The sequence below is a fragment of the Pithys albifrons genome, chromosome 8 (assembly GCF_047495875.1).
Source record: "Pithys albifrons albifrons isolate INPA30051 chromosome 8, PitAlb_v1, whole genome shotgun sequence".
Lineage (NCBI taxonomy): Eukaryota > Metazoa > Chordata > Aves > Passeriformes > Thamnophilidae > Pithys > Pithys albifrons.
The window spans coordinates 21,325,868-21,349,401 of NC_092465.1; the positions used below are offsets into that span (position 1 = coordinate 21,325,868).

Consider the following 23,534-nt stretch of genomic DNA (forward strand, 5'->3'; position numbering starts at 1 on the left):
GCATGAAAGATAGGAATAAATGGCCTCATAGAGGTCTAGAAACTTTGAATCCTTCCATCCTACAGCAGACTACAGCTTCTGCAGTTTTGCTGCCAGGAAAAGGCCATGTGAGTACTCCCTAATCCATTACAGTTAATTAAGCCAATTATCTGAAGCAATCTTCATCAGCAAATTGATCTAGCCCTGCTGACTTTGCCTGAAGTGGTCTTAACTGTCTGGACTATCCCTTGGCAAAGAAAGAGGCAATAATCTCGTTTGACAGCTAGAAAAGAGTGATGGTTCTTCTGGCACTGCTTGGGTAGCATATGCCAGCTTAGTTCAGGTTTCTAGATTGTGTCTGTTCAAACTAACATTTTAGAGACTATGCATGAATGGTAAAATTGACTAAATATCCAGAATTCAGGATGCTACTACACACACCAAGTCCTAGCTTGCCAGTCTGGATATTTTGTTCCGTGGTTTTCAAGAGGATAACAAATTTTGCCTGCTCTCTGAAGTACACATGGCAGCAACTCCAGCTGTTCAATGAGTCATACTTATAAAATAAAAAAGTTTAATACTTTTTATAAACATTTACTAAGTTTTGTGTAGTGTTTATATTTCTGTATTTAGCATAATTAAGAATAGGGACCTCCTGCTGTATTTAAACAAATACTTTGTAGTGTAGTATGGAAGATGGCACAGATACCACTAGTGGTGTCTGACTTTTGCATGCTGAGAGAGAACCTGTGAACTAATAACCACTGTCTGTATGAAACTGCAGGTAGATACAGGAAGGGTTCAATTTTGTGGATTTGTGAGCTGACAAATTAACACTGAGGCTTAGTAGCAACTTCTTCACTGTAGATGTTAGCAGTGAGAGTAAGAACTGGATAGCTGAAGCTGCATGCTATTAGAGCCCTCTCCTATTCTGGGCACAATATGACACTAAAGTAATCCTGGATTAGAAATATTTTTGTTCAAATACTTAATCTGCTATCCCAGGTTTCTTAAGATTCTATTGTTCTTCTTTTGAGTTATTATATGCTAACAGGAACTTAGAGGGAACAGTAATAATAGGCTTATTAATAATAGGTTTATGTGATTTAATTTACTATGACTTTTTTCCTGCATTTTGGCTAAATCTAGATTCTTAAGTGACTTCACTCATACTTCAAGTGAAACTTTGCACAACATACTGATAAAGCATTTAAGAAGAGGTTTTTTGCATTTTGATTATTCTTTTCAGAATGTACATAAAGATATGTAAGTATATTTAAAGTTTTTCATTGTAGATGCTGCTGGCATCAGAATGCTGGTTTGCCCTTCCATCACTTACAAATCCAGTCACAGTCACATCAATAAATCTACTTCAGGAAAATGCAGTAGAGTATCTGAAATGGTGAATTCAGTTCAATTGGAAGACGCAAGTTTTCTTTCCATGTGAAGCTATTGTCAAAAGTGCTTATCCAAGATTTTGTCCTAAAAGGTAAATAAAGCTCTGAAAAATGTTGATGTTCAGAAACCTGCATCAAACTGATCCCTTTCATGTATTTTGAAACATAAAAGTTACCTACTGCAAGGAAGCAACTTCTACCTCAACAACTACTGATCTCAAGGGGTGCCTATGGCTTCAGAACTGAGAAAGTAGGCTACCAGAAGCTGCAGGATTTGAAGGACGCTAACTGCTGTAGCTGGGGGAATAAAGGTTTGTGTGTTGCTGAAGGAGAGTCTTGGGCAGCAAGTGTCTGTGCCTCCCATGAACTAACACACAAAGCTGCTATGTGGCAGTTTAGGCAATTCAAGACTGACCTATTGTCTCTCTCTGCAATGTCAGCAGGAGGGTAAGCAGCCCATAATGTCTGTAGGAAGGATTTGTGTCTGCTTATATAGATTTTTTCAATTCTTTTTTTGTCTCTCACTGAGACTTTGTTGCTCTTTATGCTTTTCCTTTACCATATTTTATGACTGTCAGACACTAGAAAGCTTGAAAACTCTTATGTTGTGTATTTTGCCATTTTATCTTTCCTCACAATTCTGACCTGATTTCTTCAGTATCAAACTGTTAGAGCCGGAAATACCTGTAGCCTATCACCTAAAACCTTGGAATTTCAGCTTTTAAATTGAAAATTATTACTCTCTAATGCTACTGCTTTGTGAAATGTTGCTTGCTAGGATAATTTGGACTTGAAGTTAAAAAAGACAGCATAGTGAAATGTTAAAATCTGTATCTCATAATCAAGTATGTCTTGCAGGTACTTGCATTCTCTGGAAAAAAAAATTGACCTAAAGTCATTGGAAATATTTTTCCCCATGCTGTCAGTAATTCCAGCTGGTTTACCCTGCTAGCTCTTTCTCCAATGATCAGAAAGATTTCAGTCTAACAGAGTTCTTTCTATTAAAATGTTTCATTTACAAAGGGCTGTTAACCACACCAGTGGCAGTATTTGGAATGTGAGGCTAAAAATTTAGTGAGCCAGTAAAAATGGAAGGCTATTACACAAAGCAAAACAAATAGATGCAAGCTCGGCTCAGGCAGGGCATTCTATCTGCCATCCTACTGGCTTATAACTGTGGTGGGAAAATTGTAGGAATGGGCTTGCCTCCCTATCGCTCATTTTTGACAATGTAAAAAGAAAAATAATGCAAATACCAGTTTCCACCCATAACTACTCATTCAAATACATGCTTACCAGCTTCTTTGTTCCTTACACTAAAGCCTTCAGCAACACACAATACAAGAAACAAGATTACAGACTGTGTCTCAGAGCTTCTTTTACATCTGCAATGGTACAAGCTGGTGTAAAAAGGGTCATTAATCTAGCAGTTTTCAGATTTCCATATTCAAAATATTGTTAATTCTCCAGACTAGAGGCAGAGAGAAAAGGCAAAAAAAAATGTCCTACTTCCACTCGTCAAAGCTCATTTCAGATATAAGGCTCCCATCCAAATTGAAGGAGTCTCAGGTAATGACACAATGAAGACAAAGCCTCGGGAAGAGGATTCAGAATTCCCTCTTGGCCTTTACAAAAAATCTATATAGCAGGAACAGTACTGTGCACTGTTTTTTTCCAAGAGTAGCACTAGCTTCTTTCTTTAGTAAATAAAGAACATGTAATGCTGTAAACATTCCTCACACAGGATCTATGTGCTCCATTTGTGGTTGTTGCACAGTTTGCGCTGAAGAGATAGAACATAAAGAAAATCTAGATCAATGGGAAGAGCTTGACACCCCCTTTTTTGTTTCTAAATGGTACAGCAATAAGGGAAGTGTTCATGTTCAATAGCTGCTATTTTTAGATGCTTCTCTTTCTTCCAGTTAAGCTTTTCTCTGAGCTGTATGGGGTGTTTGTGTCTTTAAGACTTTCATAGTTTTGCGGAAAGGAGAAAATCTTTGCCTAGAATGAGTTTAATATGATATGGATTGTGAATATGTCATTTTGCTTTCCCTAGAGCTGTGATGTAAGTTTGGTGTAGCTTTTCTTGGTTATATATATTTTGTATTGCTGATGTAGGAGGTTTATGGGGTTTTGCAAGTTCAGGACTCCAGACTGTCTCACTGTGGATCAGATGAACACCAGTGCTGAAAAAAATATGTATTTGTGAATAGAGCAGGATGCAAAGAGCACCAGCCCCATCAGCAAAAGCTGCTGTGGAGCTAAATCATCTTTTAAGACACCCTTAGGCAGGGAAGTCTAAGCCTAGCCCCAGAAGTATCCAGCTGCTATACTTAAACTAGAAGCATACTTCTGTATTGTTCTACATAAAAATTCACATGTACATAAGGCATAACTCTGTCTTACAGACCCACTTTCAAACTTGCATGTAAAAACCTAGCTTTGTCTTGTCTAGAACATCTTTTACTTATTTTAATATCAGCCTGCCCAATCATGGGAGGAAATAATAAAGCTGAGATTCTACATTTAGAACTTGCTGGCTCTGACAGCAGAGAGGCAATCTAAGTGAGGCGGGACATGAAAGATTCTCCTTGAAGAATGTAACATACAAGTGTTGAAAGGACTCTGGGCTGAAAAGCGATTTCTCCAAAGCTGCCTCTCAATCTGAAGCTCAGGACAGCTTGAGACATCAATGTCCTTAAACATTTCAGAGGATTTGTCAAATATATCCAAAAGACAATTATACATGAGGGGGAAAGTGATGTATTTTCTTTTGGTGACAGAACTAGAATGCAACAGGGTATGATTTTTCAGGTTTGCTGTGTTAGGATAGGTGTATCTCTTTTCTGATATATTCATCCCCATTTTACTGGTATAAAGCTCCTAAACTATCTGTTGTTTGTATTTCTTAGTAAAAGGAGAAAGCCTAGATCTAAGCATACATTAGAGACTACTGAATAATGACTGTTGATAGGCTTGAGATTCATCCAGAAACTGCAAAAATTACACAGTTCACTTGAAACGTAATCAATCGTAATTTGATCGATCCCCTTTTGGTTTCTGACATGCAAAAAGAATTGGTCCAGTCTAACCACTAGCCGATACCTACAAGTATTTGTGAAATAGCCTGACACTTAAGGACGAGGTAATTACAAAGGTGGTAGCAGCATAAGTAGTATTGCCTCCAGGTTCTGCATTTTGTTATGCCATCAACCAGTTTTCAGGCTGTTACAATAAGGAATGTGGGTCTTACAGCTGCAGACAAAAACCAAGCATTCACTTCATTTTCTCTAACAATGGCCTCATTCCACAGAGTGGGAAATACTTACTGACTCAATAAGAGAGGTGAGACTAGGCTACTCTGTTTCTCTCCTTTACTGACAGATCAGGAAAAGATGGTGTACTACTCATCATACATGGCTACTTTCCTGTGCAGTGTGCTGTTCTCTTCAGGCACACACAAGCACATCCACCCCAGAATACACGTAGTTGCTCAGGCCACACAGCACAATGTGTGATTGCTTTACACTGTACATCATTGTTGTAGAGCCAGTGGTTGGGTGTCTGCATTTCTAAAGCCTTGCCAAGATACAAAGTAGGACAAAATGATGCCTGATGAAATTCAAACTCCTGAAAGACCTGCTATGTTGTGGCTGCCTATCTTGCTGTGGCAGCTGATTAAGTGATGTACTTTTGTGAGCAACATCTGTATAGGACCACTGAGGATCACAGAGCATTTTTTTGATAGAGAATGCTTGGAGTTTGCTCCTTAAAGACAGAAATGTTTGCAATGTAAGTTCATACTTTCTTCAGGAGTTTTCCCAGGTACAGGGAGGTAAATAACATCAGCATTCCCATCCACTTTGGGTTTTGAGACTATTCTTAACTAAATCATAAAATTTGAACAGGGGAAGTTAAAAACTACTAATGGCTATACCAAGAGTTAAGTAAGTCTGGAGACAAAAAGTCTCAGTTCTCATTTGAGAATTTGCTTATTTATCCCACGGATTACCACTGTGTGTGTACGTGTGCATGTGTGTCAGGATAGAAAGATTGTGGCATGTGTGAGGATACAAGAAAGGAGACTGGTATTACTTCTACATTTTAGTTTCTTTCCTCTGCTCTTGTACCCATTACCTTAAGGCATGCTATTCATTCTTTCATTTGGTGATTTCATTCCTTTAGGTTTAGTAGTTGCCTGCTGGCTGTTGCATTTCTGTCCTGTAAGAGTGCTTCTCAAATTTTTATAAGCCATAAGAATATAAATTCAAAATGTGTCTAATTGTTCATACAGGCAAGCCAGATACAGCCAAGGAAACAAAACAGTGGAAAGTAAAAATTATAAAGGGATATTAGAAGTTTAGTTTGATTTTTATTTGACTGAAAATGAAACCCACCCCACCAACACTGTAAGATGGTCTTTCGATATTTTTAAGGCCAAAGAGTACCTGTACAAAAAAATTGTTGGAAAGATGCTACTCTACTGAAAAGTTTGCTTTATTAGCTATTTTTTAAATGCATGAAGTTTGGTTGAATATGAAATAATGAGTTTAGTTAGAAAAATATTGGACACTTAGGGTTTAAGTGTTAGCCTTCAGATTCTGTGTAGGCCTTTACAACAAATGCAGCATCAAAAGCTTATCTCACAGCATCACAGAATTGTGAGAGTTGGAAGGGATCTCTGGAGATCACCCAGTCCAGCCTTCCCCCAAGGCAGGGTCACCTACAGCAGGAATGTGTCCAGGTGGGATTTGAATATCTCCAGAGGGGGAGAGTCCATGACCCTCCTCGGGAGCCTGTTCAGTGCTCTGCCACCCTCAGTGCAAAGTTCTTCCTCATACTGAGGTAGAACTTTTTGTGGTTTAGTTTATGGCCATTGCTCCTCATCCACCACTGAAGAGTCTGGCACCAGCCACTGAGATTATTTATACACATTAACGAGAACCCCTCACGGTTCACAAAGAGGAGTTTGTAATTTTAGTCATAAAAGTACAAAAAAGTGTTGGGGTTTTCCTTGTTGTTGTTATGTGGTGGCCGTGCGGGGCACAGAGCGGGGCAGAGGGGCCGGTGGGGGACACAGAGCGGGCACAGAGCAGGGCAGAGCGGCCGGTGCGGGGCACAGAGGGGGCACAGAGCAGGGCAGAGCGGCCGGTGCGGGGCACAGAGGGGGCACAGAGCAGGGCAGAGCGGCCGGTGCGGGGCACAGAGGGGGCACAGAGCAGGGCAGAGCGGCCGGTGCGGGGCACAGAGGGGTACAGAGCGAGGTCAGACCGGCCCCACTGCCGCCGCGCCTCCTCACGCGCAGGGGGGCGGGAAGGGGGCGCTCCCGCCTCGCTGCGGGTCCGGGCCCGGGCACGTGACGGCCTCACATGGGCAACATGGCGGCGCCCAGGGCCGCCCGCGCGCTGCGGAGCGGAGGTGAGTGCGCGGCGCCGCCGGGGAAAGGAGCGAGTCTGGCCTGGCCTGGCCCGGCCCGGGCTCGGCCCTTCCCCGCCCTTCCCGGCTCTCCCGCCGGGCGCCCCCTCCGACGCCGCTGCGGAGTTGGGGCTTGCGTTGAAATCGAGGAGGGAAAGGTCCCGACGCCGTCCGAGCGGGGAGACCGCGGCGCCTGCCGGGGGCAGCGACAGACCGGCCGCTGCGCCGGGCGGGGCGCGGGGAGGCGGGAGCGGCGGTGGCGCCGGGCGGGCCGCGGCGGGGCCCCGGGGCGGCCGCAGCTGTCAGGGCTCGGCTCCTGAGCGGGGCGTTCCCGGCGCTGTGCGGGGCGGGCCGGGCCCGCCGGGCCCGCCGCCCCCCGGGCTGGCATCGCACACCGGGCGGAGCGCCGTGTCGGCAACCCCGGCCGTGCGGGAGTGCTTTGCTCCGGGTTTGCTGTGGTGGGCTTTGCTGTTACAGTGTGTTTGAGAGAAACAGTAATCTGACATAACGTGTACACGTGTTTCCTCTGCCAGCCCGTCCAGCTGCGGAATTTACTACCTGTTGGCACATCCGTGTGTGTAAAGGCTTCTCAGGTCCCGTTGTCCCTCGTGTCCTGAGGTTCTCTTCTTAAAAGCACCTGTTCTACCGCATAGCCCTTCTCAAGTGAAAGTTGTGTGTCCGTGCCCTGCCTCCAACTCCATCCCCACGTGCACTTAGAAACTCAATGTCTGCCAACCAATTAAAATAACCAAGCGATTTAAATTTGTTAAGCCTTCCTACCTGCCCTTCAGGCATCAAACCTTGTTCAGCTTCCCTTGGGAATTTGCTTTTCCAGAGACTGAGAAAGCAAAACTGTCATAGTTAAGACAAGACTGATTAAACTAAATCTGATTTTCCCTGAATTGGACAGTTAAGTATAATTTAATTTGCAAATACTGAAAGATAAAAGTAATTTAAATTAGCTTTCTGTTCACCTAAGGGTATTTGTTCTACCTAAACTGAACAAAAATTACTTTTTTATAGACTTTTTTGTGTTTGGGTTTTTTTTAATATATCTGATGTTATGTTTTTATAAATGATGAAAGTTTTCTTTACTACAGAACTGTTTCTACCTAAGTGTGTTTGAGCAGCAGAGATCTTGGAAGTTTGTATTCTTCCTCCATGTACCAGAAGGATTTAGGCTAGCCTAAAAAAATCTATTATATTTGAAAAATAAAATAAGTTGATTGAAAGACATTAGGAAGTTAAAAGGCAGTTTTTACCTTTTCAGTAATCATATGGGAAAATTATTTGAGTAGTCTCTGCCTTGCTGATGTCAGAACTGAAACACTGTCAGCCTGAGGAGAAGATACACAACTTTTTTAGAGTGTGAGTGGTTTGCAGAAACCTTTGTGAAATTCTCTATCCTCAAACACTGCATTTCTGAGTGGCCTTGCAGTGGGTTGAACTGCACAGGTGATGCACAGACGTGTGAATTGAGTTTACCATTTTGTAAATTAAAACTGAAAAACATTCAGCAGACATATCAGATCACTGACGGGGTTTAGAAATAGTATGGATTATGTTCTGATTCATTTGCTTGTAAAAGATTTAATTTGATATTAACTCAGTTTCAGGTATTACAGTAATTTTATCTATGGTACTTTAGTGGTAATAAAGTAGAAGACATCAAAGAAGTGCTTGTCTACAAATACAGCTTAGATGGTTTAAAGTGTAGTACTCTCTTAGTAATTTATTTATTTTAGATAGGTAAATTATTGTGGAGTAGAAGCCCCTAATTTTTTTAATGAAATTTCAGTGCTTAGAGCCACAGGAAAATAACCGATTAGAGGACATCTCTTGTAAAATTAGTTTCTTAACCATGTTAAGTATGGCTGAAACTGATTTCTGATGTTACTTTCTTAGCAATGAATAAGTATTCTATAATAATCTATGTGAAGTATTACTGGCCAGGTTTTTAAAGTTAAGTCACTGTAGACTGACAGGGTGTGATACATCTCTTAGATATGTAGCTTGTGTTCCCAGGCTGTCTGTTTGCTCAGGGGCTTCAGTGCCTTGTAAAGCCCCTTGCAGAACTGGGAGTTCACGTGCAGGCTCCGAAATGCATAACCTGCAAACTGCACTCAGGGAGAAGCTACGACTGTCTCCAGCACCACAGTGTGTGAGATGGTGTGAGACACTTCTGCATACAGAGCCTGTTAGAGATGGTTGTTTTCAAACTTTTTCTGAGACTGTTACTCTTTCCCCCTCTGTTAGTAAAATGAGGAGGAAATACACAAATGTGTTTTGAAACCTTTTTCTTTTAAAAGAAAAAGCCCCCCCAGAAATGGGGGGAACAGGGGGACATAGATGGAATTTGATTTTGTTGCAGTAGAGTTTCAAAGCCTCACACTTTCAAGTTTGCCCAGAACTGCTGAGTCTCACTAGAAATGAGTCTTTTTTCCTTTTTTTTTCTGTTTAATTCCTTTTTTTTTGTTTAATTCCTTTTTTGGCCATATAGATCACAAGTTTGGTTCACAGGCCTTTTCACTAATACATGGTTGAGTATCGTCTATACTTCATAGTTAGTTTAGGCAAAATTGAGTATATTAAAGGAATAATAAACTCTTCTCCAGCAGAGTATTTATATGAACATTACCAAACTATTCTGAAACATTACACAAGTTAGAAATATTAGTTGGGACTAATAGAAGGAGGTATAACAAGTGACTGAGGCAATATGAAGGGATTTGGTTTATATCCTTTAGACAGAGTGCAAACATGTAATTTTACACAGTGTTTTTCTTTTGTGGTCGGACATGGCTTTGCCATTTAGGATGGTAAAACTGGTAGTCAACTTTTAAATTACTGTTTTATGTTGAACTCTGCATTTTAATACACAGAAGGGTGCTATGGAATCTCTAGCTGGGAAGTGATTAGTAAATAAATAAAGTGCTTGCTGTAAATCTCTCCAAATCTGGCTTTTTGATTTCCAGAAATACAGGCAAGATCAAATCATTACCTTGCTGAATAATATTTATTCAAAACCATTGCAGTTTCCACCACCTGTGAAGGAAGAGGACTCTCTTCACTCTCTGTGACTCTCTTTTTCTGCAGTTTCTGATAGGCTGTTGCTGTCACAAACCCTTTTCTTGTGCAGGCAGGACCATGTCACCCCCTTGCCCACACAACTGCTGCAGAGAATCTGCCTGAACAATTAGCAGAATCAGTATCACAACTCAGTTGGGGCATCTTTGCCCTCTGTGTGCTTAATTTCCTTTCCTTTTATATTTCTTTTACTTTTTTTTTATAAATACTTATTCGTTAACTCATCAAACACCTGAGGTCAGCTTTGTTTCATGAATGCAACTGTGGGTGCCTACTGGAAACAGGGGCCCCCAGTGATAAATAAGGTGCTGTATTTCAGGGACATGTAATTTCCATTATCTTAACCTTAATTTGGAGTCGATCTTTATCAGTATTTAGCCAGTTTGTTCATTCCATCCAAATGGGAAACTGTTTTTTTCACTTCTGCATTAGAACTGGAGTTGTCATAAAACTTTGAACCCATTTAAGAAATTGAATGAATTTGGGTTAGGAGATGGAAAATTAGTGACTGTCTAACACAAGACTGATGTCTCTTGAGTTATCCACAAAAACTTAACTGAATCTTTCATTAAGAGTATTTCTGATGCACATGGTGGATTTCTTGCATTTGCTAATCTGCAGTCCTTGGTAATGCTCATGTTCCCATGAAGTCCAGACTTGTCAGGATTTCTAAGAGGAAGCCAAGGAGCTCAAAATAAGGCACATTTTTTTCTTCTGAAATCAAAATATGCATGTCAGAAGTTTTTAACTACTATGATGCTGAATCAATGTTTCCATCTTCTTTGTGGTGCATTTTGAAGTAGGAATGACATTTCTTTTTAAAAAATTGTTGTAGCTTGCTCTTTGATAAGATTATTTAACCAGAAACTTCAGCATACATGATGATATTCTCATGTTAAAAATAAACCATAAAAATCTTCTTAGCACTATTAATATTAAAATGCTAGAAGTCTCTCTTCATCTATGTCTTCTTCACCATTAAAAAGAAACTTAAAAATGTACAACTCAAACAATTAATCCTCACCTATAGTAACTTCCACTACTTTTAAGCTAATGGTTTTTTAAAATTAACCATAGAATATACAGATAAGGTTTTGGGCAGATATGACTAAATATTTCCTGGCATTCTAGACTTATAATTAAGTATAATGTTGCTTTTTCTGGGTGAATGAGAAAAAGTGATTGAAAACTTGTGCAAGAGAGTTTTCAAGATCAAATGTGCTTGGCTGCACTCTGCAATTTATGTGCTGGGCAATTAGCTCGAAGAAAATATTAATTCACATTTTCCATTAATTTGTAGACAGACTCATGTCTCCAGAATTTAACATTAGCATTATGAGCTGCATGGTGGAAGTTCAAACCATTTGATTGTAGTACACTTTTAACATTTTTTAAATGATCCTAAGGTAGTTTCTTCCCTGTCTTGAAAATAATCAGGCAGACAAGGAATTATTCCCATTTCAACAGTGCAGCAACTCTGGGGGAGAAATGCACTTTCATGGTTTGAGGCACAAGAGAGAAAATATTCCCCTTTCAATAAAGTGTTTAATTGTCTCTTCTTTCAGTTGAGAGGTAATGTATTGTTGGCAGCACACAATGTCTTTTTTTCTGCCAAGATCTATCACTTCTGGCTGTGGGTGGATTTGTAGGGTGTGGTTTCTCTGTGAGCTTAGGTTTCTCAATCAGCATTAGCTAAGATTGCTTTGAAATGAAGGAAAGCCTCTAGCAGATGTCCAGGACAGCTGCTGGAACTATGTTTCCTGCCACATCAACAGCTTTACTGACCCACACCTACTCTAGTAGTCATTAATTCTAGTATATAAAAAGTTTTCTCTTATTCTTAGAGAGATGCCCCTTGACCTGGGGCTGGAGCATCACCATTGTGGTTACAGCCAAAATCCACATAGAGACAAAGTCAATGACGAGTTCCTGAAAAGGACCTAGTTTCAGGGGTTTGTGAAAGCTTTGTCTGCTCTGTGTGCCTTGTATCTTGGGTGGCCCAGGTCCCAGGCAGTGTCCTGTTTCTGCCAGTGCATAGGCTGTGATAAATATTTAGAACAAAGTAAGCCTAGCAAAAATCCTTCAGGCAAAAATCGAACTTTTGTGGAAATGTATTTTGCATATATCCCTTTTCATTTTGCAGTTTTCCTTAAAGCTCAGGTAGACCTTTCCCTAAGCAGAAAAATCTGCTTTCTCTTTCCATTCCCGTGACAGACCCCTGAGACTTTCCCACCGTCTGCAGGAGCTCATTGCCCTGCTGTGGGATTGGCTGAAGGGCCACTGTCCAGCTTTGTGCCTCGGCTACTGACCCTGAAAGAAAATGCCAGAAAGCTCTGGGAATGCCTCTCCCAAGAAAGTGGGATGCCCCATCAGAGGGATTTGGCTTGTTGCCATGTTTCCAAAGTGCATTTTATAGTGCTCTCTGTCTTCAGCGTTGGACGTGTCTGTGAGTGAGGATTATTTGCATGCACTTCTACATTGCTTGCCAGAGGCTGTTCTGTTGTCCTTGTCTGGCATTTCCTTACCTGGCTGCAGATGTAGAAGCAAAGGCTCAACATAATACCATGTAATAGCATGGAAAGTCTAAAAAGGAAAGTCATGTCTGTGATTTTAATTCCAGATGTGCAGATGTGCAGATGCTGCCTCTGAGCAGCACAAAAGGCAAACTTGTCTTTCCTTTAGATGTTGCTTCAGGCCCACGAATGCAATGTTAACCAACACACAGATCTTAGTGTTGTTCTGTGAAGAACCAAATTACTTTTTTAAACTCCTCTATACTCATACAGCAAATCAAATATAGGATACCACTGCACAATATTTAGAGTTTATATTAAAGGAATGAAAAATAAAGGCTTCTAAAATGTATAGTGGAAGATGACCCTGCTGAGCCCGTGTGCAGGATTGAACTGTGAAGTCTCTGGCTACTTGGTCCTTGCATGTTCTGTTATTTAAAACATGAGGAATAGTGGTAGAGTGTATCACAGGTTTCTGATGGTCTCTAAGCTTGTTTACTGTAATATACGGCATTTGAGGAGAAAGAATGAAGGTCTAAATCATTCCTAAAGAAATTAAGGACCTCAAATTGTGAACTATATTGTATTTTAGAGCAGATAGCTTCACTCCCCAAAACCACACTATCAAATGTCCTGTGAGCATATAATAAAACTTTTTTTTGCTTCTGAGAGCTCACAGTGCAGATGGCTAAGGCAGACAAAAGGAACTGAAATGGTGAGCACTATCTGATGGATGGAGCAACTGCAGCACCAGGAAGTCATTTCTGGGGGTGTTGTGGCAGCGCAGCATCAGCAGGATGAAATAGGAGCTGTGCCTGCCCCAGTGCCTGCTCCTCCTAAGCCACCAGGCAAACACACAGTTAACAGTGGACATGAAGTGGCTTTCTAGATTTAGATAATTAATTCCTTTTACTCCGGATTTTGCAGTGAATTACCCTGCCTAGACCAGAAGCTGGATTTAAGATCCACGTTAAAACAACATACCACATGTCTGTGAAGTTTGGGATTTGTGTATTGTGTGTGTTCTCTAGTTGTGCAGGGGAAACCTCACTGAGCTGGTCTGGCATGCTTCCCTTCATTTCTTGTGTAGCCTACATATGGCTATACTTGGAGTGTAAGTTTGAGTCTACCAAAAATATTTCTATAGTGTTGTGGTATTTTTTTTTTATTCTGAGGAGACCTGGATTTCTACTGAAGTCACCTTGAAGACAAGCCACTTCTGGTTTTGAACCTGGTTTGGTGCTAAAGCTGCAGTGGAGGTCTGTGTCATGAAATCTAAGCTGGTTTTCATTTCCATGATATTCAGATACAGTAGACATGTTCTGGCTGTGACAGTTGTGAATCATGAGAAAATTTAAGCAAAAGTTTAGGGGTTTTTGAGCACTCTTCAGTGACAGTTCTGCTGGTGCATTGCAATCTGTGATTTCAAAGTAATGCTTGATCGTGTATGTGGTGTGTAAAGGCTTTTTCTGTGCTAAAACCACCTGTAAGACCCCTAGTTACAGTGATCTTCTCAACTGGGGATTGTATCATTTTCTTTTTTTTTAATTTTTTTTTGATTCCTCCTTCTTTCTGCCTGCTCCCAAACAAGCACATTCCTGTATTAATTGAAAATTCACATCTGATGAGAGAGACTCGCTGCCTCTTCTCTTTGACAGTTTGACATGATGAGGTGCCATGATGGGGAGCTTGCAGTGCTTGCAGTGCTTCTAGACACCACATCCCAGTGCTGTTGAACTAGCAATATTTATTAGCATTAAAATTTAATTTGAAAGTATTTTGATGTAATGAAGTGGGAGGGGGAGTGGATTACAGGGCAGTCGATTTCTTTTTCTTTTTTTTTTCTTTTGTGCCTATTCAGGCCAGTGGTTTCTTTCCTAAGTACTTCTATCTAAAATCAGTGTTTATCAAAGTATGTGTGTGTGCCCAGTCTGACTTGCATATTATGTATGTGAAAAAGCAAGAGAACGTATACAAGGAGCAGTCTGTACATTGTGTGCTCTCTGCCTACGGTTATGGCATCCTGTAGAGGCTGTTTGGCTACAGCCTTGTTTTAATTTCATTTTTCAGTTTTCAGTTACACATTTCTGGAGTCTCCGTGGCCACTGCAGTTACCTGATGGCGCCCATATTTCATCAGGTTTAGACAGGCAGTCTACCTGGACTTGGGCCCAGGGAGCTGCCGTAACTGATGAACATGATCCCCTCTGCCTGGGAATTCAAGACTTCGAGTACCATGATTCCCAAGGGAATTGAAAGAAAACTATGTTCAGACCTTGCCTCTTGCTTTTTTAATTTTCTTTGTTGTTTTTGTGCAGTGTTGCCTTGTACTGATGGGCAGCATAGCTAACCCCAAGTGAAATCTGGTATTAGTTTGTTGATGATTAGGAGAAAAGATTCTTTTTAACCCAGGCTGAAAGGAGAAGCAGCAAAGAATAGAGCATGAGCAGAGACAGAGTTTGCTGTGACATCTCTTTGATTACTGCTTACAAATAAAGTGACAAGTTATTAAACAAAATAAAAAAAAGTTGCAGCATTAGTGTTACCCTGTTGTGTGTTTTTTTACTGCATCATTCCAGAGTTTAGTAGATACAATTGCATATTTTAATTTTGTTCTTCCACATTGCTTTTAAATCTGTTTCATTCTGTTGGAAAAGCTGCATTATATAAAGATTGTGTATTATTTTAGCTGTAGAATATAATGATTTTTTATGTAGAAAATTGTTTAGAATTTTTTATGATTGCAGAATGAATGTTAGTGTTCAATGTAATTAAATTTAATTGCATTTCCTGTATGATTTATTTTTAGTTTGCTCTTATGTGCCTTTATTTTCATCGAGAGTTGGAAATTTGACATTTTTTTAAAGTATGATGTTGACAGTCAGACATAAGCCCACTTTAAATCAATGAAATAATTAGCCTAAAATTCTTCTAAATGTGGGAAACTTGTAGTTTTTGCTTAATGATCAGGAGTTGTTTCTGGATTTATTTTTTGGATTATGTGACCCAAAAGTGGGTTTTGTTTTTCTATTATTGTAACAGTTTGTCTGACTTACCTTTTAAACATGAGCTGTTTACCCAGGGAGGAACTGGAGTGGGTGGGGAACTTGTGAAGCGCATGAACAAGAAGACTGAACAGATAAGGATTCCCAGAGTTATTTATTAAATCTAGTGACTGATAAACATGAAATAAAGATGGTGTTACTATAAAATTCATTATTCTTTTTCACTGTGTGAGGGAATGTAAGGCACAGTGTGGATATTGTATTGTTCACACATTCCAGGTTTCTTGTGCTCCAGCTTTGACATTCCTGATATTTCTGAGAGGGTTTTTTTAGAAGGTTTTAAAAAAATCCTATCATATCTTTTTAAACCTCAAAAATTTAAAAGTGCAATCATGCAGTGTAATCACATTAGGACTTTTTTTTCCCAGCCACCAGCAAGGGAGCGCGTTACTGTTCTTGATAGACAAAAATTCATTACAAGTTTGTGATAGTTAGAGAACACCAGAGGAGTGAAACTGTTTTACTGAATTGTGGCAGTAATTGGAGGCCACAGACTTCACATTTCTGTTGTCAGAATTGCAGGAATCTGCTGCAATCTACTGGAGTCTGTGCAGCAGTTAGAAATAAATGGAGAGAGAGAGGCAAAGGCTTCTGCTGGGGCAGAGGCTTTCTCAGCTTGCTGCGTGGTGATGAATCAGTTTGAGAACCTGTGCTGTGGGGCTCACTTTGGTGTCTCATGGATTTCCAGCTTCCTGGGGTTGGTGATCCTGGAGGGAGTTAGCAGTTCTTGGGAACTTACCAGCTTTGGAAAGCGGAGTCTCTCCAGCTACCCTGCCACTCTTCTTGCAGTGAAACAAGTTCTAGAGCTGTGTGGCTGAGGAGAAGGGACACTCTCAACAGAGTGGACTCAGGTCCTCCATGGGACTAGAAGACAGGAGACAGGGATATCTGGGACATGGGTTTGGATAAGTCACTGAACTTTGTGTCTTTCCCCACCTACAAGGCAGATATTTATCTGTCTTGCAGGTGCATTGGTTGAGATTAATGAGTTGTTTGTAAAGCACTTTGAAGATGAAAAGCACTATCAAAATGCTAAGTATTATTATGTATGAGCTTTTGAGTGCATAATGGCTGTTTGCCTGCCAGTATTTAAAGCAATTTATAACACCCTAAATATGAAAGGCACTGTATGAAGTCAAGTTGTAGTTTCTATTTTGTGTTCAGCAGTTTGGGTCACACCATTGGCCTTCAGTGTTATCTAGAGTGAAAACAGACTCTAGAAGATTTTGTAAAAGGAACTGTTTCAAAGCATTAAAATATTTTATAAATAAGGTTTTCTTCTCAGTTGGTCATTTCTTGCCTCCTTTATATGACTTAGATTTTGATTGCCAAATTCCCAGATTTTCTGCCTTTTTTTTTGTTTTGCCAAATTCTTTTTTTTGATCCTTGCACTCTTGTCTGAACTGCTGTAAATTTTCTCTCCCCGACCTTTACATCTGTCTCTGCAGTTGCCGTCAAAGCTCATGTTCTTTGTGCTGCTTCTGCTCAGCGACTCTTGCCACATTGCACAGGTTTCCTTAGCCCTTCATCTCCCTGTCCCTCACTCTGGGGCTTCCCCTGCACTCCTGCCCTGCGGGATCTCCTGCCGCAGGTGCTCCCTGCCAGCCAGTGTTGCATGGTATGGTGCTCTTCTTCAGGATGCTTCTCCAGTAAATGTCAGAGTGAACTGCCTGTCAGACAGGCAAAATCATCCACAGAAGGGCCAAAGCTGCTCTGTGCTTGAGAGCAGCCCTGCCTGCCTGTGACCTGTTGGTTCACTGTTCTGCAGGCATTTTGAGCACAGGTTCTTCTAAGCATCCTCCAGTGGCAATGGGGACTACCATGTAGGAAGCTGAAACAAACTGATGATGAGCTTGCTTTCTAAATAAAAGTCTTGATATCAAATTCCCAGGGTTTGTCGAATCACAAATTGAAAAGAACTGCATTTTGTTTGTTATTGTAGTCTGTCCAGTTTGGATAATTTAATATTCACTTTGCCCTGATCTTAGTTTGCTGCACTGGATTAGAGATGTGACAGAAAACAAATGCCCCATCTTTAACAGATTCATATTCATGTATAATTCCTTAAGTGCAGCCTTCTTCACTTTATGAGGTGTGTTGTGTAACCAGAACAGTGCATGTTTAAATTCTAGGATTAAAGTGTGAGAGAATATGCATGAGACTTTGTATACCACAGGGTAAGGCCTTATAGTTTTTTGGATGCAATTCAGGCAGGAAAATATAGTATGTGGCTGTGTTTAGTCTTATGAGAAGTTTTGGAATTCTCTATTGTGTCATAGTTATAACATTATATTGCTCTGTTTTTAAAAGGATCTAGGAGAAATGGTAACATTTACCAGTTGAATTGTTCATTGGCAAAGGTCTTTATCTATATGATAACTGCCTGTTCCTTGGTGGACAAAGAAAGTTTGAATTATTTTTTTCTAATTCCCTCAAGATACTTCATATTGAAAACATTATTTTTGTGGAAAATGCTGGAAATGCTTTATGACATAGAAACAAAGTATGGAAAGTTTGTTTGTTCTCCTTTTGGAGATGTCCATTCCAAATCAGTAGCTGTTTTTCCTGTACTTCTTGATTTCTGAACAAAAAGCAGGATGTTGGAAACCAAGTGTTCTACAAACTGCCCTGCTGCATGGAAGCCTTAGAAAGAAGAATAAAGGGCTCTTCAAAGCTCCTTGGAGGTCTTTTGGCAGATGTGCTGTGTGATGTGCAGCCTGAGAAAACTTCATGAGTGTTTTTGAAAGTCACACTGTTCTCTTTTGAGTTTAGATTTTAAATAACCAGCCACTCTATCCATCTGTATGAAGTCTCCAGCTTTCACATTTTAGAGATGTTTACTTCCAGGTATTCATTGTTAAAACCTGTTTAAAGCTATGTTTCAGTTTCAGATCAAGCTCATTTTAAGCCATGAAGGACTTATTGCAGTAACAAACACAATCTGAATTTATACCTTAATACTTGCAGCATATCAGATGCTCTCTGAAGAAATGCATACATTTCTCAGATTATCTGTTTCATGTTTTCTTGTACATAAATTAGGTCCTGCCCTATGTATTTTTTAAATTATGAAAGTCAACAGATGTGGCATAACATTGAAAGAAATTGCAGAGAAATTGTTTCTCACATAAATTCCAGCTGTTCAGTCAGATTTTTTGATAGACGCAGATGGAGTTGGACAAAAGCACCAATATGCTCCCAGCTTCCTTCTAAGTAAAATGGACATGCTGTATGTAATCAATGGTGCAGTCATTGCAGATCTGCTGACGTGCTGCTTGAGTTCTCAGCTCTGGAGTGGGCTTATAAATTCATCTGGAGTTGTTGAGCTCAGGTCCTTCACCACTGGACCAAGTGGACAGTCATCTTACAAAGACATCCTGGTTTGACACTGAGAGGAAGTGTTGACCATACAGTTTTCTTTGGATCTGAACATCGAATGACACTCATGCATTGTGAATGAATCACTGGGTGGTGACAAGAGTTAATGTCCTTGCCATGTGCTTTCTGAACTAACACCTGGTAGGTGACAAGGCAGCTCTCACCTCTCCAGCCTATTTCTGGTTGTTCTGCAGTGATTATTAACATACTTCCTGTGAGTCATGGCAAAAATGGGTGTTCGTCAAAGAAATAAATAAAGTAGTGGGACTTGTCTGGGTTTATAAAGATTTATTTATACTCTGACACACTCTGCTAAATCAGCAGAAGCTCAGCTCAGGAGAAGATTTTGCTTCTGGGGAATCTTAAATGAGTTTCTCAAAAAGATCAACTTGTACCAGGAAGAATTGTTTTGCTGGTATAGCTCTGTCCCAGCAGCTTTCTGAGCAGTATCATTATATTGTCTAAGAGTTTGGGGTTGTAGAATGCCCTTCTTAACTAATACGTGTTTTCTGGTAAAAACTTAATTGGGGAGCAACCCAAAGATTGCAGAAGTGGCTGTTTCTAAAGCCTGCTTGATAAAGACAGTCTTATTTTTGTTCATTTGGAGTCTGTTTTGTCCAAATAACTCTTTTGTAAAAGCTGCTTCACACAGTCAGGTATAGAATAACGTAGTTGCAGGACAAACTTTGGCAGGTATCCCCAGTATCCCCAGCTGTGAGAACCAGATGGAGGTTGCAAATGGATTGGTGAGATGTTGGCAGCTGGAAGTTTAGCCAGATGAAAATAATTTGCTGGGGTAAAGGCACTGGTTCTCTCCTGTCCACTCCAGTGTGACAAGAGGGTATGATGGCCCACTAACCACTGCATTGCAGAGGCCTGGACACATCACTCTTGGTGACTGTGCTGTTGCCAGAGGAGCAGCCATGCAAAAATCAACTTTGCTGTAGCTGTTTGCTTACTGAATGCAATTCAGGAGCCTTGACATTCAAATAGTTGTGGCCAGGGCTGTAAATTCAAATTCACAGTCACATCACTTTTCAGTAGGCCATGCAGGTGGATTGAAATGGACTTCATATTTTCCATGATAAAAATATGCAAGGGGATTCTTAGCACTTAATTGATTGAATTCACTGATTTGGGGGTGACTTTAGAGTCAAAAGGATTTGAGACCTCCTCCTGTACATGTCTCAGCTATGATTTTGTTAATACATATAACTTCTGTGATTATGTCTTCCATGTATTTTAGCACCAAACCTTCTCACTCAGAATTTAATCAGGCACTGGGCCAAAGTAGTCCAAGAGTCAGACCAAAGATACAAAGTTGAACACAGAAGTTGCTTGGTTGTGTGGCCAGGCTTCTGCAGAAGGTTGGGGGAGCACCACCAGTCCCTCCAGACTTGAGGGATTTACACTCTCTGTCCAGCTCTATTTTATAATTCTCAGAATAATTTATAGTGTATCATGAATAACACCTGGGTAAAGGTTTAATGACCAACTTCACTGATCTGACTTTTTAACTAGAAAAATAATCACCAGTAAAATTGAGGCATCAGTGTTTCCTGTGGAGGTCTGCAGTTTAGTAAAGCACTCTCATGGTGGGTCTGCACTTTCAGCACATTATCAGGGGCTGCTGGAATCCCTGCCCTTTCTTAGCAGCGCTGACGTGTGTACTTCTTGCCACATGCATGGCTTTACTACTAGCCTGTATTTTACTTATTTTTTTCATGCCTTGTGTGACACACAGACAGCTATGCCCCCTTCTCTTCCAGTCAGGTTATATTTTACTTAGAGTAAAAAATGCCCCTTTTTTGTATCAATTTGAATAGGAAGCCATAGCAATTTTTTTCGGTTTATGCAATAAATAGCTTTACAAATTTTGTCTCTTGTGTCAGCTCTGCTTCTGGAGCTCTTTCTGTCTAACCAAAACACCAGATAAATAAACAAATACATACATGCTTGAGATGTATTATTGAAACTTTCCCTCACTTGCAAGCAGCTGGCTCCTGCCAGAGCAACTGGGAGATCCAGGTGTGAGTTGCTGCCCACACCAATCTGTCTCTTCAGTGCACAGTACTATTGTAAATTTGTATATTTAAACCACAGACCTGTAACAACAATAAAAGAGAATTGAGGTGGGTGTTTGACAAATCATGCAATACAATCTCCAAGTTATGAGTTGAGTTTGCAAATTAGGAATTGATTAAGTGGATGTCCCCATAGAGAATTTCATAGATTGCTGCCCAGCTTTTCAGACAAGGAAGCTAAACCTGTTCTGAAGAAGTGTCTGTCATATTTAGATAGTTCGATTATCTTCATCTTCTGAAAAGAACATTTATTTCTTCTTACAGATTTACTACCTGTGCAGAAAAGAACTGTATAAACCCCTTTCAGTCTAGAAAAAGGAGTTGGAGACCTAATTTTTTGCAAAGATCCTTTGCTTACTGTATCCAGCTTAGACAATCAGACAGTGGAATAGTTCGGTAATTGAATAGCCCGGTGAAGATAGTTTAGAAATGAGGTTTTGTTTTTTGTTTGTTTTTTTTTTTTAAGTTGGCCTTCGTGTAGAGTGGCTGTCGTGGGCCTTGCCATACCCATCCTTGGGGCACTGTCTGCAGTACCAGTTGTTGTGTGGGTGGCTGATCTCTGTACAGTGTCCATCAAGAGAAGTGACAGGGACCGAGGTCAAGATTTGAAGGTGAGAGACATGGCTGAAAGTACAGCTGGACTGCATGATCTTCTCTCTAGGAATTAAATAGTTGCTGTTATTTGTGATTTCTTGTTTTTCTTTCAATGAGTGGCTCTTGCAGTTCCTCCAGGACATCTCCCCTAGTAGTAGCTGGAGTGTTGACCATGGGATATTAGACAGTGGAGAAAACCAGAGGTCTTTCCTTACCTCTCAGGGCTCCCAGCTAACACTTGGGATCCAGATGTGATGTTTTCTCTTGGAAAGCAAAGGGCCAGATGGGCAGGGCTGGAGCCAGTCCCAAAGACGTGCTTTAGAAGCTTGCAGATGTTGAATGTCAGTTGTGGCAACGCCCCTGATGTGCACCACGTGGGACAAGGCACAGGGCAAGTGAGTGTGCCAGATACTGACCTGCACAGGGGTTGTCACACCATGAAATACGCTGACTTCTCTGTGTTCCTGACACCTAGGAATGGTCGTGGCAAAGACTGAACCTTACTCATCATAGTGGTGGTAATTGTTTAGTTTAGTGTAAATTAGCCTCCAGGTCAGTGCCCACAAATGCCTTAGTTCTGCACTGATAAGTTAGTGCATCCAGTTAAGGTGCTTGTTATACCCAGCTCTGCCTTACGCACTGGGGAAACATTTGTCCAGTGCATGAGTGTTGCACATTAATAAATCTTATGGGGTCTGAAACATTGGAAAGCTCCTACTTTGTGATATGTTGATTAGTTTACTTTAAGTCTGAAGTTCGGTTCCTACCCCCTTCACTTAAATGTACAGATTGGAAGTGAAAACGTGGTGAAGGTTGTCAGTCAGTGGCCACCGCCCAAACCATGTTGTTGGTTTTTATATCTCAAAGTGAGTAATTTGCGATTGTGTTGGCAAATAAATGGCAGCAAGTGATTGGCCAGTATAGTTTCTGGAGAAGAGATGTTACATGTGCTTTGTTACTGACACCTATTTAGTAAGTAACAGCTACTTTCAGTGCTAAACAAGACCAATTTCAAGGGTTAAAGTTTGATACTGGAAAATAGACTGAAGTATCCATGGCTGTGTTGATATTGTTGTGATATAAGGATGGCTGTGGAGAGTGGTCACTTAGTAAAGCTCATCCAGCAGGGATAAGGGAGGAGGTCAGGAGTCCCACCACCTGCTGCCTGTTGTGTCACAGCCCACGTGTCCCATCTCCAAGAAGCTCAGACCTCCCCTGTATTGTCCAACAGGATCTGCCCTGTGCTATGAACAGTGTGGGGTTTGCCAGGCAAGTTCTGTCAATGCTGTTACACCATGATATAGAAAATGTGTCACCAGTTGTGTCACCGTGGTTTTGTGCCATGGCAGTACTTTGGTGTTTGAGGAAATTTTGATGGCTTCTTTTTTCATCTGAACAATATATTTTTTGAATAAATGAGTGTGAATGTTTGGTACATGACAATCCTGTTACTTTCTGCCTCTTTTACACTTATGTTCTTTTCCTTTCTCATTTATTAGAACAGCTTCCCTTTCTACAGAAGGACTACATTATTTATAAATTACCATTTTATTTGCAATATGCCATATATGAAAATGGGCTGTAGATGTAGTTACACAGCTTGAGAATAGAACCCTTAAATTTGATGTGTTTTATAAACAACTGCCAATAAATGGCCTCATCCTGTGTCCTTTGACTTTAGTGGGAGTTTTCCAACAATGTATTTACGCAAGAACAACCCGGCTGCCAGCGCAGCGTCAGCGGGCAGCGCTCCTTCCCATTCAGCACAGTTGCATGTCCCCGTGCCAAGAACGAATTTTGCTGATTCAAATTTGCTCAGTTTGTCAACACACAGCTCCCATTGAACTTTGCAGGACCAGAATCATTCTTGGCACGGGGCCGTGGCAGCCCAGGGAACGCTGCTGGCACTGGCTGTGCAGGAGCTGCGCATGGCGAGAGGAGCAGCGCCCAGCCTTGGCTGCCCAGTTCCCGAGGCTCCCGTCTCCTGGAGCGTGTTTGCTGCTCTTGAAGGAGTGGGAAGAGT

General features: G+C 40.9%; 1 protein-coding gene across 1 annotated transcript in view; it reads left to right on the top strand.

Moving 5' to 3' along the window:
- Positions 1-6,746: 6,746 nt before the first annotated feature.
- The window catches only part of METAP1D (methionyl aminopeptidase type 1D, mitochondrial), a 49,457-nt gene continuing 32,669 nt past the window's right edge, over positions 6,747-23,534 (top strand). The window contains exon 1 of the mRNA XM_071562197.1: positions 6,747-6,794. Coding sequence (XP_071418298.1) covers positions 6,755-6,794 — 40 coding nt within the window. The 5' untranslated portion in view covers positions 6,747-6,754. The remainder of the gene's footprint in view (positions 6,795-23,534) is intronic.